The sequence below is a fragment of the Bos grunniens genome, chromosome 8, assembly GCF_055505025.1.
Source record: "Bos grunniens cultivar Pamir isolate PY7600 chromosome 8, Bosgru_T2T1.0, whole genome shotgun sequence".
Classification (NCBI taxonomy): domain Eukaryota; kingdom Metazoa; phylum Chordata; class Mammalia; order Artiodactyla; family Bovidae; genus Bos; species Bos grunniens.
Genome location: NC_141172.1, coordinates 40,024,360 through 40,042,989, shown reverse-complemented (window position 1 = coordinate 40,042,989; position 18,630 = coordinate 40,024,360). Strand labels below are relative to the sequence as shown.

General features: G+C 38.7%; 1 protein-coding gene across 45 annotated transcripts in view; it reads right to left on the bottom strand.

Moving 5' to 3' along the window:
- The window catches only part of LOC147366950 (histone-arginine methyltransferase CARM1-like), a 297,005-nt gene that overhangs the window by 169,662 nt on the left and 108,713 nt on the right, over positions 1–18,630 (bottom strand). For 23 of the 45 annotated variants that reach the window (XR_015169611.1, XR_015169615.1, XR_015169616.1 and 20 more), the window contains exons 2-3: positions 3,626–3,749; positions 2,269–2,400 (exon numbers count right to left, since the gene is read on the bottom strand). Coding sequence is in view for 18 of the 45 variants with exons in the window: in XM_086415313.1 (XP_086271439.1) it covers positions 2,269–2,349 (81 nt within the window). In the remaining 27 variants the exon portion in view is untranslated. Of the gene's footprint in view, positions 1–2,268; positions 2,401–3,625; positions 3,750–18,630 lie in introns of those variants that run through there. The other 22 variants (XR_015169620.1, XR_015169621.1, XR_015169623.1 and 19 more) reach the window with 2 other exon arrangements.

The window sequence follows — 18,630 nt, the reverse complement described above, 5'->3', positions numbered from 1 at the left end:
CATCTGATGCGAAGAACTAACTCACTAGAAAAGACCCTGATGCTGGGAAAGATTGAAGGCGGGAGGAGAAGGGGACGACAGAGGATGAGATGGTTGGATGGCATCACTGACTCAATGGACATGGGTTTAAGTAAGCTCCAGGAGTTGGTGATGGACAGGAAAGCTGGGCACGCTTCAGTATCCATGGGGTCGCAAAGAGTCGGACACGACTAAGCAACTTAACTGAACTGCTTCTAAAATAAAATGAATTTAAGCGCACTGGATTTCACAGTAGTCTTTCAGATTACTGGAGATTATTTAACATGTAACCGAATCAGGCCTGGAGATCACTGAGTCACAATTCTGAAGAAGGAAAGAAGGGAAAGAAGAACTATTCCTCACACAGACATTTGAATATTGGCTCATTTCTTTCTTAGTAGTTCCACCTAATTATCAAGACAGGGCAATCCCCAGTACAGTTGGATTTTCTTTCTTACCCAAGTTACAGATAATTGGCAGCTGCTCACTTACTTCTAAATATAAAATAGAACTCTCACATTTCAAATGCCACATCCTCTTACTCCAGAAAAGCACAGCACATCTCAAAAATTCAGCAATTGTATCTGATGGGCAGTGACACCAGTAGACAGCCTTCTGTCAACACCCAGGCTGACAAATGACAATCAATATCCCACTGCCACCTGGGATCTGGGCCACCTGGGACCTCTGAGGCACAGCCAGCTTTTTCCTCACTTGCCACTACCTTCCTGCAGCTGTGGACTCGGGTCTGCATTGCAACCTGCCCTGACAGATCCAGAATGAGGGATCAGCTGCTTGGCTTGTTCAGTTTCCAGGGCCAGGAAAATCAGACAGGCAACCAACTCCCCAAGGACATTCATTGAGTCTGAAAACTACTATTAAATTAAACCATGGATGACCACCAATTTGCAAACATCTGCATTTGCAGTCCTTTTGGTGCTGGTATTCACTTTCAGCAGAGATCAAGAAACACGAACTCCAGAAGAGGAAGCTATTATAAGGCATCCCTGGCAAAATTCTCAAAACAGAAATTCCTGTTAACAATTATTTTCCCTTCCTACTAATACTAAATGAGACTAATAAGTTATAGCCAGCGCTCTAAAGCATGGTGAGACCAGGTCTTTACGCTCATTCCTAAAACATAGAATATACACTGAACCAACTAAGAATTCATGATACAGAATTCGTCCCACCTAAAGGGCTCCTTATTTAGGAACTTACTCTCTTGCCTTTTTTTCCCCCCACTGGTATAAACAGTTTTAAAAGTACCTCAGTATTTTAAATTATTGAACCCAAATTTTCTGTCTCAAGAAAGGTAATAGAAAAGGTCTGTATACTATCTTTCCTAGTCAGGTAAGTCAACAGAATGACAGCAGGAACCTTAGTGTAGGATCAAGGCCCCCAACACTCAGTGAGCCACGTTGGTTCTGGGTCTTATAACTTTCCAGGCTATTTTGATTATCTCATTCAGGTAGAGAGGTGGAAGTTGTATGGGAGTAGTACATGGAAACTGCTTGGTCACTGGATGCAATAGGAATAAAATACATCCCCAATTATTTACACTTTGTCTATTGGCATCTCAAAATTTCCATTTCACTGCAATGTAAAGATTCAAAGAAAAGTTTCATCCAGAAAATGAAGGCAGCTTCAACTTCAAGAGTACCTAAAACCTGAAGTTTCCAGGCCTGCTCATATTTTGGTATCAACTCTGAACAGTACAATAAGCTTGAAACATGGATATCTTTTTTTTTTTTCCCCTGGCTGTGTCTCAGGGGCATGCAGGATCTTAGTTTCCTAACCGGGAATGGAACCCCCAGACCCCTGGCAGTGCAAGCATGCAGTCTTAACCACTAGACCATCAGGGAATTCCTGAAGCATGGATAACCTCAGGCATTAAGTGCTCTAAGTGTGAACACATTAAAGGAGAGGTTTTTCCATTCAATTGTGCAATTGCACCTTATTCTTTCACTGGTTTCTTTCTTTCTTAAAACTGTGTGTCATTACAGAAGGATGCATTGTGGTGTGGGAAGAGTACATGAGCTCTGGAGTAGGTAACTCTAGATTCAAATTCTTGGTCAGTTAATTATTGTCATATTACCTTGAGCAAGTGACCAATTTTCTCTGAATCTCAGTTTCCTCATCAGTAAGATGATCTGATTAAATTCTCCCTTAAGTGAATGGTATATGAGATGAGATAATATGTTAAATGTTTATAGTATAGAAAGCCAAAATCGAAGCCTGACTGCCCACCAGAAAGGACTGTGCTTTGAGTGAGTTGAACGTCTTCCGCTGAAGAGAGATTTGAAGGCTAGGAGACTCAGCTTCCATCATGTGGAATGCTTCTGACGTCAATTTCTCCTGCTACCATGAGTCTGTGCTGGGCTATCGTTACGTGGCAGTTAGCAAAAAAAAAAAAAAGAGAGAGAGCCAAAATCATAGTTTGCTTTTAACTTGGTTATGTCTGATCACATGACTCAGAAAAATTCCATTTATTAAAGCCTTCAATTACTGAAATTCATAAAGTACCAAGAAATTATGAAACATTCACATGCCGAGGTAAGCCACATCCTGATTTTCATGATCAAAAATAGGAATTTCTTATTTTTATGAAAATTGATTCAACTATAACCCAATCAGAACTGCGGACTGTCAAACAATTATACCTCAGCAAAGTGAACAACTGCAAGAAATGGATAAATTCCTAGAAATGTACAATTTGCTAAGACTGAATCAGGAAGAAATAGAAAATATGAACAGACTGATTACCAGTAATGAAACTGAATCAGTCATTTAAAAACTCTCAACAAACAATAGCTTCCCAGGTAAATTCTACAGAACATTTATTTTTTAAATTAATTTATTTTAATTGGAGGCTAATTACTTTACAATATTTTTGGGTTTTGCCATTCACTGACATGAATCCACCATGGGTGCACATGTGTTCCCCATCCTGAACCCCTCCCCCCACCTCCCTCCCCATCCCATCCCTCAGGGTCATCCCAGTATACCAGCCCTGAGCACCCTGTCTCATGCATTGAACCTGGACTGGTGATCTATTTCATATATGGTAATACACATGTTTCAATGCTATTCTCTCAAATCATCCCACCCTCCCCTTCTCCCACAAGGTCCAAAAGACTATTCTATACATCTGTGTCTCTTTTGCTGTCTCACATATAGGATCATCATTACCATCTTTCTAAATTCCATATATATGTGTTAGTATACTGTATTGGTGTTTTTTTTTCTGACTTACTTCACTCATATAATAGGCTCCAGTTTCACCCACCTCATTAGAACTGATTCAAATGCATTCTTTTTAATGGCTGAGTAATATTCCATTGTGTATATGTACCACAGAACTGACTCACTAGAAAAGACCCTGATGCTGGGAAAGATTGAAGGTGGGAGGAGAAGGGGATGACGGAGGAGGAGATGGTTGGATGGCATCATCAACTCAATGGACATGAGTTCAAGTAAACTCTGGGAGTTGGTGATGGACAGGGAGGCCTGGTGTGCTACAGTCCATGGGGTTGCAAAGAGTCAGACACAACTGAGTAACTGAACTGAACTGAAGTCAGGGAGTTGGGACAGGCACAAAACTTACCAGCATGAGATGCAAACTTCAGCAAAGCACTGTGGTAGCCCAGAGTAATCAAGATGGACTCCTTCCCCACATAGCAACATTCAGTGTCCCCGCTGAGTGAGCATCTGAGGACAGAGGCCATCAGCTATAAAAGGAAGGGGGAAAAAAAGGATTATGAAATTCATTTTGAGCTCTGTAAAAAAGATTCAGCCAATCCTACATTTCTGTTTTCAAGGCTCCCCATTTCTATCTTAATATAATATAATGCATATGTAGACATATGTGAACATGAGCAGGAATGCAACCATGGCCAAAAAATAATTCTTCTCATACAGGCTAATACAGGGCTTAAAACTGACTCTTATCTCTTGCCACTGTGTACATCATTCCATCCCCTACAACTCTTTATTCCCCCAAACATTTTGTATCTCTTGACACCATTCCAGGAGAGATCAGGTAATGGTTTTCTAGGTGATTCTGGAGCACCGACTACATGCCAGAGATTGCACAACAAATCTGCACTGTATGTATTATCACTGGCAATGTTAGTTGAATACCAGGAAAAGAGTTTAGGTCCAAATACGCACAGCCAATAAGTGGCAGAATTAGAATTCAAACCCAGTTATTTTACTCCTAAGCATGTTCTTCCTACTGCAATGTGCAAGCACTATTAAAAAGGGAGATTTGTTTCTACAAGCAGAACCTGTGATAAGGGGCTATAGTCTCATTAGATTCACCCACAGATAATTGGGAACTAGCTCTCAACTTTTTTCCTTACTGGGTAGACAGGCCTAGGTAGAAACAGCAACGAAACTTGCAGTTCTATTTTCATCTTTGATATTTACTAACCTGGAAACTTCAATTACCCAATCACCACATTTCTTCATTATGTAAAATAAAAAGAGTGATTCTTATTTCACAGGCTTTTTTTTGCGAAGACTGAATAACAAAGGTAACTAATTTCTAAAATCCTATTAAAACAAAAAAGGACTATTATTTCTCTCATTATAAAGTAGACCTTAGTTTCTATTCTTAATGGTTTCCATTCTCCTTAACAAAATTAAATAATCGTGTTAACTGAAAAACATAATTATATATAAAATTCTACACATGAGCATGTGCACATTCAAAACACACAGAGTTAAAATGACAAAATATTTTAAATACTTTCATGCACTATTTCAATTAAGTGAGCACCTCCTAATGGAGGCATTCACAAATATTTTTCACAAAGCATCTTGGCTGATTAAATAGTACAGATGTTTTGAAAACATTTTCCTGCCATAAAACATGACTACAGGTTTAGATGTTATGACACAGGGAGTGTCTCAAAGGCCTAAGTGTCTCCCTGCAGAGAGACTGCCGTGAATGTAGATACACAAGAACAGTTTGGAGTCTTTTAAGCAATGTTTTCTTTTTTTTTTTTTTAATCAAACTCCTTCAAGAAAGCAGGATTTCTTGAATTTACCAATTATTTCTTTGATGGTTTAGAAGCAGAATAACAGAGAAGGAAGAAGGAATGAGGAGCCAAGGGTTCCACAGTCCCTTGTCCCTACATGACTATTATAGTCTGTGAACTCTTCGTGGGCAGGGGCAATTTTACTTTATTTTTGTAATCAATATCTTTTTCTCTCTGAATCAAAACCTAGCCCAGTACCTGGTACTTAATATTTGTTGAATCAGTGAAAGTATTTCTCCATGTACTGATAGCACACCACCATAGAATGGGTAAAAAGCTTTAACTTTTATCTGATTAGTACTTCCTGGGTGGCTCAGACAGTAAAGTGTCTGACTACAATGCTGGAGACCCAGGTTTGATTCCTGGGTCGGGAAGATCCACTGGAGAAGGAAATGGCGATCCACTCCAGTAGTATTGCCTGGAAAATTCCATGGACAGAGGAGCCTGGTAGGCTACAGTCCGTGGGGTCACAAAGAGTTGGACACGAGTGAGCGACTTCACTTAACTTAGTCCTTAGCCAAATAGGTGCAGACATTTTTTATTATTGTTTGTTTGCTTCATTGTAATTTGATTAGAATATAAATTGAGTAGCTTGTTTTCCTACCTTTATAAATTATAAAATGTCTATCTATATAACCTCTTTTCTTCATCCTCTTCCTATTCTGTTTAAATATAGATGGAGAATGTCTTTTTAAGTATGCAACAGAATTCAGAAAACACTGATAATTAAAAATTTTTAAAACCTACAAATGGCAAAAAATTGTTAATACTTGAAACCAAATTAAAAAGCAATGATAAATAAGGAAAATACTTTCAAAAATGTAACAAAGACTTAATACTCAAATCTACAATTAGCTGCAAAAAAAAAAAAAAAAAGTGACCTACTGAAAATTCAGTAAGAAGGATTAATAAACAACTGGTAACTAGAAAAATGCTGTTGCTAAAAAAAGTGAAAAAAAAAAAGGACCTCAGAAATAATAAAATTGAAATATATGATAAAACAATAAGATCAAACTTTTTATGTCTCTCTGTTAAGTTTTTAAAAATATCAACTGACAATATCAAATATTGGCAAGGGTATGAGAAAACAGTGGATGGCAGCAATTTAAGAATATAAATTTCTATGCTCCTGAAGTACAGCCTGCCCATATGTTTCAAAATTTAAAACCTATATACTCTTTGTCAGATATTTTACTCATAATATAATTTCTTCCAGCATGACTTTCTCAAGTGTGGATAAACGTATATTCAAGAAGTTCATTTTAGAGCTGTTTGTTACAGGTATGCAACGTAAAGAAGCTAAGAGCCTGTCACTTACATGGTTGGTTAAATCAAACAAGGTACCTTCATGTTAAGATTGCAGAACAGCATGTATAATATTATTGTAACAACTTAACCTTAAGTTTGTCTTTGGAGAAAGCTGTCCTAAAAGACATACACCAAAGACATACAGGCATGCATCATCAGTGGTTTCCTCTGAATAGAGAGATGTGGGAACATTTTTACTTTTCCCCTGATTAAGTTCTCCCTTACTTGAATTTTCTGTGTGAGCTGTACTTTTTATTAAAAAAAAACAAAAAACCAAGAAAGCTATTTTCAATTGGTAAAAAACAATCAAACAAAGTGCACACTACCACTGCTAATGCAGTTGGCATGTAACTACTAGTGTAATTACCACATGCTCATTCTTGGGGAGGATTACCATTCCATTTGTTTGTTCATTTATTAGATAGATATTAATTGGTACCTCATTCATTCAACATAAGAATTTAAGAATTCCTGCACTCAATATAATCATTTTAATTCTCATTTTAAACATAATTCATGGAAATGAATGTTTTATCATGTTTTTATTTGCTAATCTTATATCTTCTTGTGTTTATTTCCTTTCCTGCCCTCTGACTATGTTATACAGAAAACAAACATTCTAAATTATTTCTGCCAATTAATATGATGGAGATTAAAATGCAGCTATTTTAGGGAAGAGTATATTAATAGAGAATTGTGTCTTTTAAAATCTATATTAGAAAAATGAAGAAATACGTAAATATTGTTGAGGAATACATACAAATCTAAGACTGGGAAAAATTCTATCAGTGAAAAGTAAGGGTGGTGAGGGAAATCATTTCCAGTCTATCCTGAACAGGACATCTATCTTTCTATCGAGCTGTTATTACTAGTAAAAATAACTACACTTGCAGAGCACTCTGACTCCCTTTACAAACACTGCATTTCACCTTTTCAGTGGCATGGAAGGCTGGCTACTTCTGTGTATTCACTATCATTCGGCTTTTGAACTTTGCTTTCATCAGCGACCCTCTTTGCTACTTCTTCAAAGGGCAATGCCTGATCTCTTGGTAGCAGCAGAGTAATAAGCGGAGTAAGTTCATGTGCACAAACTTTAGCTGACTTTAGCAAAGCCCGGAGCCTTGTTTCCTCCTTGAGGAAGGCCACTTGTTCTACCAGAGGACTCTCAGAAGAAATCCACAGAGACAATGAATCCAGATGGAGAATCCTCTCCAGGTGGAGAATCCTCTATTCTCCACCTTAGCCTTATCTGACAAAAACTGCAAAGGTTCAGAAAGAAATTCAGGATCCAGCCATTTTACAAGTGCATACAAGTAAACAGGGAAAGTGCCACCGGGAAACATCAAGAGAATTGTCTTTGCCTCTCTTAACCAATATTTCTCTACCTTTCCACATATATACCTCCAATCCTTTCAGCTTGTGAAAGTGAAAGTCGCTTAGTCGTGTCTGACTCTGCGACCTCATGGACTATATAGTCCATGGAATTCTCCAGGCCAGAATACTGGAGTGGGTAGCCTTTCCCTTCTCCAGGGGACTTTCCCAACCCAGGGATAGAACCCAGATCTCCCTAATTGCAGGTGGATTCTTTACCAGCTGAGCCACAAGGGAAGCCCAAGAATACTGGGGTGGGTAGCCTATCCCTTCTCGAGCAGATCTTCCCGACGCAGGAATCAAACCAGGGTCTCCTGTATTGCAGCCATAACCTTTCAGCTTATACAAATGCAAAAGCTGTCTCTACAAGAAAGCTAAAACACTAGTTGATCAAGAATATTAGGTATCTGACATGGTCTAGAACAGATATTCTAAGATGTATTTTTATACATAAATTCCCAGACTGAAGAGTACTCATGACCTAATAATACGGCATTATGTCAATTCTTTGCTAAGTAACCCTATCAAGAACTAGGAAGTTTGTCCATCTAAGGAATGTTTCCTGGAAACAAATAACTAAAAAATAAAAGACTGTATAGGCAGCACTTGCATATATGGAATAAAGTATATAGACAACTATGTAGTTATTTTTTAACAAATTTAACTATGGAAAAATAGTGTAAGGAAAAAAGGACAGGATTATAGACTCTAAAAAATCTAATATTAAAATTGGGCATCATTTGTTTTTTTTGCTTTTATTTCCAATATTCTGGGAGGTGGGTCATAGAGGATCCTGCTGCGATTTATATCGGAGAGTGTTTTGCCTATGTTCTCCTCTAGGAGTTTTATAGTTTCTGGTCTTATGTTTATATCTTTAATCCATTTTGAGTTTATTTTTGTGTATGGTGTTAGAAAGTGTTCTAGTTTCATTCTTTTACAAGTGGTTGACCAGTTTTCCCAGCACCACTTGTTAAAGAGATTGTCTTTTATCCATTGTATATTCTTGCCTCCTTTGTCAAAGATAAGGTGTCCATAGGTGCATGGGTTTATCTCTGGGCTTTCTATTTTATTCCATTGATCTATATTTCTGTCTTTGTGCCAGTACCATACTGTCTTGATGACTGTGCCTTTGTAGTAGAGCCTGAAGTCAGGCAGGTTGATTCCTCCAGTTCCATTCTTCTTTCTCAAGATTGCTTTGGATCTTTGAGATTTTTTGTATTTCCATACAAATTTTGAAATTATTTGTTCTAGGTCTGTGAAGAATACTGTTGGTAGCTTGATAGGGATTGCATTGAATCTATAAATTGCTTTGGGTAGTATACTCATTTTCACTATATTGATTCTTCCGATCCATGAACATGGTATATTTCTCCATCTATTAGTGTTCTCTTTGATTTCTTTCACCAGTGTTTTATAGTTTTCTATATATAAGTCTTTAGTTTCTTTAGGTAATATATTCCTATTTTATTCTTTTCACTGCAATGGTGAATGGAATTGTTTCCTTAATTTCTCTATTTTCTCATTATTAGTGTATAGGAATGCAAGGGATTTATGTGTGTTGATTTTATATCCTGCAACTTTCCTATATTCATTCATTAGCTCTAGTAATTTTCTGGTGGAGTCTTAAGGGTTTTCTATGTAGAGAATCATGTCATCTGCAAACAGTGAGTTTTACTTCTTCTTTTCCAATGTGGATTCCTTTTTCTGCTCAGATTGCTGTGGCCAAAACTTCCAAAACTATGTTGAATAGTAGTGGTGAACGTGGGCACCCTTGTCTTGTTCCTGACTTTAGGGGAAATGCTTTCAATTTTTCACCATTGAGGATGTTTGCTATGGGTTTGTCATATATAGCTTTTATTATGTTGAGGTTTGTGCCTTTTATTCCTGCTTTCTGGAGAATTTTTATCATAAACAGATACTGAATTTTGTCAGAGGCTTTCTCTGCATCTATTGAGATAATCATACGGTTTTTATTTTTCAATTTGTTAACATGGTGTACTACATTGATTATTGGAAATAAAAGCAAAAATAAACAAATAGGAACTAATTAAACTTAAAAGGTTCTGCACAACAAAGGAAACTATAAGCAAGGTGAAAAGACAGCCTTCAGAATGGGAGAAAATAATAGCAAATGAAGCAACAGACAAACAACTAATCTCAAAAATATACAAGCAACTCCTGCAACTCAATTCCAGAAAAATAAACGACCTAATCAAAAAATGGGCCAAAGAACTAAATAGACATTTCTCCAAAGAAGACATACAGATGGTTAACACATGAAAAGATGCTCAACATCACTCATTATCAGAGAAATGCAAATCAAAACCACAATGAGGTACCATTTCACGCCAGTCAGAATGGCTGCTATCCAAAAGTCTATAAGCAATAAATGCTGGAGAGGGTGTGGAGAAAAGGGAACCCTCTTACACTGCTGCTGGGAATGCAAACTCGTACAGCCACTATGGAGAACAGTGTGGAGATTCCTTTAAAAACTGGAAATAGAACTGCTGTATGACCCAGCAATCCCACTGCTGAGCATACACACCAAGGAAACCAGAATTGAAAGAGACATGTGTACCCCAATGTTCATCACAGCACTGTTTATAATAGCCAGGACATGGAAGCAACCTAGATGTCCATCAGCAAAAGAAAGCTGTGGTACATATACACAATGGAGTACTACTCAGCCATTAAAAAGAATGCATTTGAATCAGTTCTAATGAGGTGGATGAAACTGGAGCCTATTATACAGAGTGAAGTAAGCCAGAAAGAAAACACCAATACAGTATACTAACGCATATATATGGAATTTAGAAAGATGATAATGATAACCCTGTATGTGAGACAGCAAAAGAGACATAGATGTATAAACAGTCTTTTGGACTCTGTGGGAGAGGGAGAGGGTGGGATGATTTGGGGGAATGGCACTGAAATATGTATAATATCATATAAGAAATGAATTTCCAGTCCAGGTTCAATGCAGGATACAGGATGCTTGGGGCTGGTGCACTGGGATGACCTGGAGGGATGGTACAGGGAGGGAGGTGGGAGGGGGGTTCAGGATGGGGAACACATGTACACCCGTGGTGGATTCATGCTGATGTATGGCAAAATCAATACAATATTGTAAAGTAATTAGCCTCCAATTAAATAAATAAATTTAAATTTAAATAAATAAAATTAGGCATCAATGCTGAATAAAACAATTTCCTAGGGAATACAACACAATAGTAATAAGTGAGATAGTCATGGTTTCTTCCTCTCTTCTACCTGGTAAGGTGAATTTTCCATTTGAAAGATTAGATTTTCAGCTTTTGCTTGCTGGAGTAATGAGAGTGAAGAAAAACTGAAAATGGATTGATTGATTCAGGTTAAAAACAGGCTAACGGTTGATAGAAAAGAAGTGAAGAGAGCAGAAAAATCAGAAGAAGGAATAAAGGGATTTAGAGATAGTTTTAGAGTTAAGAACTGGGGAAACTGCCATATGTGAGAGACAGAAGACAAAGAAAAGGGGCTTTTAAGACATCAGTTTCAGACTAACAATATGAATACTATCAGCACCAACTATGATTACTAAAATAGGTTTCTAATTGATTTATTGTTGCCTTGGTTTAATTTTGGTTTGGATTTGTAAATGTGCTTCCCTCCCTCTACATTTTGTTTTTTTAATATGCTAAGTCTACACTGTCAAATCATACAGTCCTTATACAATATATTATTCCCTATTCAGTTCAGTTCAGTTGCTCAGTCGTGTCCGACACTTTGCGACCCCATGAACTGCAGCAAGCCAGGGCTCATATCCATCACCAACTCCTGGAGTTCACTCAGACTCATGTCCATCGAGTCAGTGATGCCATCCAGCCATCTCATTCTCTGGCATTCCCTTCTCCTCCTGCCCCCAATCCCTCCCAGCATCAGAGTCTTTTCCAAAGAGTCAACTCTTTGCATGAGGTGGCCAAAGTACTGGAGTTGCAGCTTTAGCATCATTCCTTCCAAAGAAATCCCAGGGTTGATCTCCTTCAGAATGGACTGGTTGGATCTCCTTGCAGTCCAAGGGACTCACAAGAGTCTTCTCCAGCACCACAGTTCAAAGGCATCAATTCTTCAGTGCTCAGCTTTCTTCACAGTCCAACTCTCACATCCATACATGACCACTGGAAAAACCACAGCCTTGACTAGATGGACCTTTGTTGGCCAAGTAATGTCTCTGCTTTTCAATATGCTATCTAGGTTGGTCATAAGTGTTCCTTCAAGGAGTAAGCGTCTTTTAATTTCATGGCTGCAGTCACCATCTGCAGTGATTTTGGAGCCCAAAAAGTTTAAGTCTGACAGTGTTTCCACTGTTTCCCCATCTATTTCCCATGAAGTGATGGGACCAGATGCCATGATCTGCATTTTCTGAATGTTGAGTTTTAAGCCAGCTTTTTCACTCTCCTCTTTCATCTTTATCAAGAGGCTTTTTAGTTCCTCTTCAGTTTCTGCCATAAGGGTGGTGTCATCTGCATACTGAGGTTATTGATATTTCTCCCGGCAATCTTGATTCCAGCTTGTGCTTCTTCCAGCCCAGCGTTTCCTATGATGTACTCTGCATATAAGTTAAGTAAGCAGGGCGATAACCAGTCTGTTGTTCCATGTCCAGTTCTAACTGTTGCTTCCTGACCTGCATACAGATTTCTCAAGAGGCAGATCAGGTGGCCTGGTATTCCCATCTCTTTCAGAATTTTCCACAGTTTATTGTGATCCACACAGTCAAAGGCTTTGGCATAGTCAATAAAACAGAAATAGATGTTTTTCTGGAACTCTCTTGCTTTTTCCATGATCCAGCAGATGTTGGCAATTTGATCTCTGGTTCCTCTGCCTTTTCTAAAACCAGCTTGAACAACTGGAAGTTCACAATTCATATATTGCTGAAGCCTGGCTTGGAGAATTTTGAGCATTACTTTACTAGCGTGTGAGATGAGTGCAATTGTGCGGTAGTTTGAGCATTCTTTGGCATTGCCTTTCTTTGGGATTGGAAAGAAAACTGACCTTTTCCAGTCCTGTGGACACTGCTGAGTTTTCCAAATTTGCTGGCATATTGAGTGCAGCACTTTCACAGCATCATCTTTCAGGATTTGAAATAGCTCAAATGGAATTCCATCACCTCCACTAGCTTTGTTCATAGTGATGCTTTCTAAGGCCCACTTGACTTCACATTCCAGGATGTCTGGCTCTAGGTCAGTGATCACACCATCGTGATTATCTGGGTCATGAAGATCTTTTTTATACAGTTCTTCTGTGTATTCTTGCCACCTCTTCTTAATATCATCTGCTTCTGTTAGGTCCATTCCATTTCTGTCCTTTATCGAGCCCATCTTTGCATGAAATGTTCCCTTGATATCTCTAATTTTCTTGAAGAGATCTCTAGTCTTTCCCATTCTGTTGTTTTCCTCTATTTCTTTGCATTGATCGCTGAGGAAGGCTTTCTTATCTCTTCCTGCTATCCTTTGGAACTCTGCATTCAGATGCTTATATCTTTCCTTTTCTCCTTTGCTTTTTGCTTCTCTTCTTTTCACAGCTATTTGTAAGGCCTCCCCAGACAGCCTTTTGCTTTTTTGCATTTCTTTTCCATGGGGATGGTCTTGATCCCTGTCTCCCTATTAGCTCTCATTTAATAACTATCATGTGCTCCCTACCAGTCCTATATTGATGTCTCTCTAGTCATTTTGGTTGTCCAAAATCATTCTCTAGTGGTATCTTAGGAAGGGCTTGCTGAAACAGTATTCCCTGGATTTTTGTGTGCCAATCATTGTCTTTTATATTTTTGAGGGTCAGCTTTTCTGGATATATAATTCTCATCTCACATTTTTTTTCTCTGAATATCTTTAATGTTACTTCATTTTCTTCTAGCATGCAGCATTACTGTCAAAAAGTCTAATGACAATCAGACTTTCTTTCCCTTAACAGGTACTATAATAATGTTGCTCAATTCTAGAGTTTTTCTCTTTCTTTAAAGGTCAGTAATTTTTACTAGAAACTGCCTTATGCTGGCCATTCTAGGTCAGTATTTTCAGGTATAAAGTTTACTCTTTCAGTATGTATTTTCAATTATCTCAGCAAAATTTTCTCAACCGTAATTTTTGTATTTGTTTCTTTGCTCTGATATCTTCTTCAGAGATTTTTATGCATATGTTGGATCTTCTTTAATTATGCTTGCAATTTTCCTTTGAATTCTTTAATCTGTTTTCTATTCCTTCTTATATTTAAAATCTTTCCATCTTTTCTTCTTTATTTGATATAATTTTTTCCCTTCTCTTCAGTCTTCATTTCTAAAATCAGTAATTTTTAAATTATTTTATTTCTGATTGCTCCTTGAATTTTTTCATTTTCATTTCTAAACTTTTCTAATTCTAATTTATATTATTATTTCATGTCCTGTATAATGTTCCTAATTGTTAATTTGTCCTGCAAATTAATCTTACATATTTTTGGAACACACTTCTATAGTATGCTTTCACTGTTGGCAGAGATGTTAGTCTGCCTTTTTCTCTTAGAGTAAGTCTGCATGGAATTCGATCTCCATATTTTTCTGTTGTTCATTTTAATGTAAACATAATTTTCCTGAACTTTCAGGAGGATAGTAATTACGTATATAGTTCTATAGGAAACTACCAAATTCTTTTCCATAGTGATTGTGATATTTAACATTCATATCAACAATGGAAAAATAATCCAGTTTCTCCACATACTCATAGTGTAGTAGTATCTCATTGTGGGTTTAATTTGCACTTTCCTAATGTCTAATGAATACAGAATGAAGCAGAGCAAAGACTAATAGAGTTTTGCCAAGAAAATGCACCGGTCATAGCAAACACCCTCTTCCAACAACACAAGAGAAGACTCTATACATGGACATCACCAGATGGTCAACACCAAAATCAGACTGATTATATTCTTTGCAGCAAAAGATGGAGAAGCTGTATACACTCAGCAAAAACAAGACCAGGAGCTGACTGTGGCTCAGATCATGAACTTCTTATTGCCAAATTTGGACTTAAATTGAAGAAAGTAGGGAAATCCATTAGACCATTCAGGTATGACCTAAATCCCTTATGATTATACAGTGGAAGTGAGAAATAGATTTAAGGGCCTAGATCTGATAGATAGAGTGCCTGATAAACTATGGATGGAGGTTCGTGACATTGTACAGGAGACAGAGATCAAGACCATCCCCATGGAAAAGAAATGCAAAAAAGCAAAATGGCTGTCTGGGGAGGCTTTACAAATAGCTGTGAAAAGAAGAGAAGCAAAAAGCAAAGGAGAAAAGGAAAGATATAAGCATCTGAATGCAGAGTTCCAAAGGATAGCAAGAAGAGATAAGAAAGCCTTCTTCAGCGATCAATGCAAAGAAATAGAGGAAAACAACAGAATGGGAAAGACTAGAGATCTCTTCAAGAAAATTAGAGATAACAAGGGAACATTTCATGCAAAGATGGGCTCGATAAAGGACAGAAATGGAATGGACCTAACAGAAGCAGATGATATTAAGAAGAGGTGGCAAGAATACACAGAAGAACTGTACAAAAAAGATCTTCACGACCCAGATAATCACGATGGTGTGATCACTGACCTAGAGCCAGACATCCTGGAATGTGAAGTCAAGTGAGGCTTAGAAAGCATCACTACGAATAAATCTAGTGGAGGTGATGGAATTCCATTTGAGCTATTTCAAATCCTGAAAGATGATGCTGTGAAAGTGCTGCACTCAATATGCCAGCAAATTTGGAAAACTCAGCAGTGTCCACAGGACTGGAAAAGGTCAGTTTTCTTTCCAATCCCAAAGAAAGGCAATACCAAAGAATGCTCGAACTACCGCACAATTGCACTCATCTCACACGCTAGTAAAGTAATGCTCAAAATTCTCCAAGCCAGGCTTCAGCAATATGTGAACCGTGAACTTCCAGTTGTTCAAGCTGGTTTCAGAAAAGGCAGAGGAACCAGAAACCAAATTGCCAACATCTGCTGGATCATGGAAAAAGCAAGAGAGTTCCAGAAAAACATCTACTTCTGCTCTACTGACTATGCCAAAGCCTTTGACTGTGTGGATCACAATCAACTGTGGAAAATTCTGAAAGAGACAGGAATACCAGACCACCTGATCTGCCTCTTGAGAAATTTGTACGCAGGTCAGGAAGCAGCAGTTAGAACTGGACATGGAACAACAGACTGGCTCCAAATAAAAGGAGTACGTCAAGGCTGTATATTGTCACCCTGCTTATTTACCTTCTATGCAGAGTACATCCTGAGAAACACTGGACTGGAAGAAGCACAAGCTGGAATCAAGATTGCCGGGAGAAATATCAATAACCTCAGTATGCAGATGACACCACCCTTATGGCAGAAACTGAAGAGGAACTAAAAAGCCTCTTGATGAAAGTGAAAGTGGGGAGTGAAAAAGTTGGCTTAAAGCTCAGCATTCAGAAAACAAAGATCATGGCATCTGGTCCCATCACTTCATGGCAAATAAATGGGTAAATAGTGGAAATAGTGTCAGACTTTATTTTTCTGGGCTCCAAAATCACTGCAGATGGTGACTGCAGCCATGAAATTAAAAGATGCTTACTCCTTGGTTGGAAAGTTATCACCAATCTAGATAGCACATTCAAAAGCAGAGACATTACTTTGCCAACAAAGGTTCGTCTAGTCAAGGCTATGGTTTTTCCTATGGTCATGTATGGATGTGAGAGTTGGACTGTGAAGAAGGCTGAGCGCCGAAGAATTGAGGCTTTTGAACTGTGGCATTGGAGAAGACTCTTGAGAGTCCCTTGGACTGCAAGGAGATCCAACCAGTCCATTCTGAAGATCAGCCCTGGGATTTCTTGGAAGCAATGATGCTAAAGCTGAAACTCCAGTACTTTGGCCACCTCATGCAAAGAGTTGACTCATTGGAAAAGACTCTGATGCTGGGAGGGATTGGGGGCAGGAGGAGAGTGGGATGCCAGAGAATGAGATGGCTGGATGGCATCACTGACTCGATGGACATGAGTCTGGGTGAACTCCAGGAGTTGGTGATGGACAGGGAGGCCTGGCGTGTTGCGATTCATGGGGTCGCAAAGAGTCGGACAGGACTGAGCGACTGAACTGAACTGAACTGAATGTCTAATGCTAGGAGGGATTGGGGCAGGAGGAGAAGGGGATGACAGAGGATGAGATGGCTGATGGCATCACCGACTTGATGGATATGAGTTTGGGTGAACTCCAGGAGTTGGTAATGGACAGGGAGGCCTGGCGTGCTGCAATTCATGGGGTCGCAAAGAGTCAGACACGACTAAGGGACTGAACTGAACTGAACTGAACTAACATCTAATAAGGGCTTCCCAGATGGCTCAGTAGTAAAGAATCCACCTGTCAAGGCAGGAGACACAAGAGACTTGGATGCTAATGATGCTGACCATCTTTTCATGTGCTTATTTACCATCTGAATATTCTCTTCAGTGAATGTCTGTTTATGTCATCTGTTGTTGTTCGGGTGCTAAGTTGTGTCCGACTCTTTGTGACCCCATGAACTGCTGCATGCCAGGCTTCTCTATCCTTCACTATCTCCCTGAGTTTGCTCACACTCATGCCCATTGAGTTGGTGATGCCATCTAACCATCTCATTCTCTGTCACCCCCTTCTCCTCCTGCCCTCAATCTTTCCCAGCATCAGGATCTTTTCCAATGAATTGGCTCTTCACATCAGGTGGACAAAGTATTGGAGCTTCAGCATCAGTCCTTCCAATGAATACTCATGGTTCATTTCCTTTAGAACTGACTAACTTTATCTCCTTGTTGTCCAAAGGACTCTCAAGAGTCCTCCCTAGCACTGCAATTCAAAAGTAATTGATTCTTTGGTGCTCAGTCTTCATTATGGTCCAACTCTCACATCCATACATGACTACTGGAAAAACCATAGCTTTCACCCATTTGCAAAATGGATTGGTTTGGGTTTAACTATTGAGTTCTTCATATATTGTGGATACGGTCCTTTAACAGATATGTGGTTTGCAAATATTTTCTCCCATTTTGTAGTGTGCCTTTTATTCTTCCTAACAGGATTTTGCACATAGCAAATGCTTAATTCTGATAAAGTCCAATTATCAATTTTTCCTTTTATTAATTATCTTTCAGTGTCTGAGAACTGTCTGCCTGAGTCCTTTGATCTTGCTTGTTCTATGGTTTCATTACATTCTAAATGGACAACAGTGACAGTCTCTTCACTGTTATCTGCCCTGGTAACTGAAAATGAGTTCACACTACTCCATGCTGCCAGGTTACAATTAATGAAGCACATATGCAGTCACTGCAATGCTCTGCTCAAACCTTCAAAGATTCCCCACTGAATACTAAAGTACGGAGCTTCCTGCCTGGAATTGTAAATCCCCAGGAATCTTTCCTACTTCCGCGCAGCCAATCCACAACTCCCTAAACATATACCATACTCCAACAAGACTAATTACCAGCTGCTCTGCAAGAAGAGCTTATGATTACAGTGACAGCAGAGATGTGAATTAGAAGAACAGAACTTCTAAAGTGATACAGAAAATCAAATCTGCCACTGTAAACATTGCCTAATTTACCAATGTCCATATCAAACACCATCACCTCCATGGCACCTTTCCTGATTGCCCCAAACTGGCATATGTTATCTCCCTCACTTTACTAACAGAGGTTCAACAGCACTCTGTTACAGCACTTAGCTTATTCTGCCATTTGTAGCCCAATTTTAACTATTCTGCCACGTGTCAGACCTTCCGTGTCCTCCTTTCTCTTATCCTCCCGGAGGACCTGATACATTGCAAGGACTGTCAAGCTTTAACTTGACAGGAACCACATCAGCATCACTCCAGTTTGGACACATCTGGTGTGTT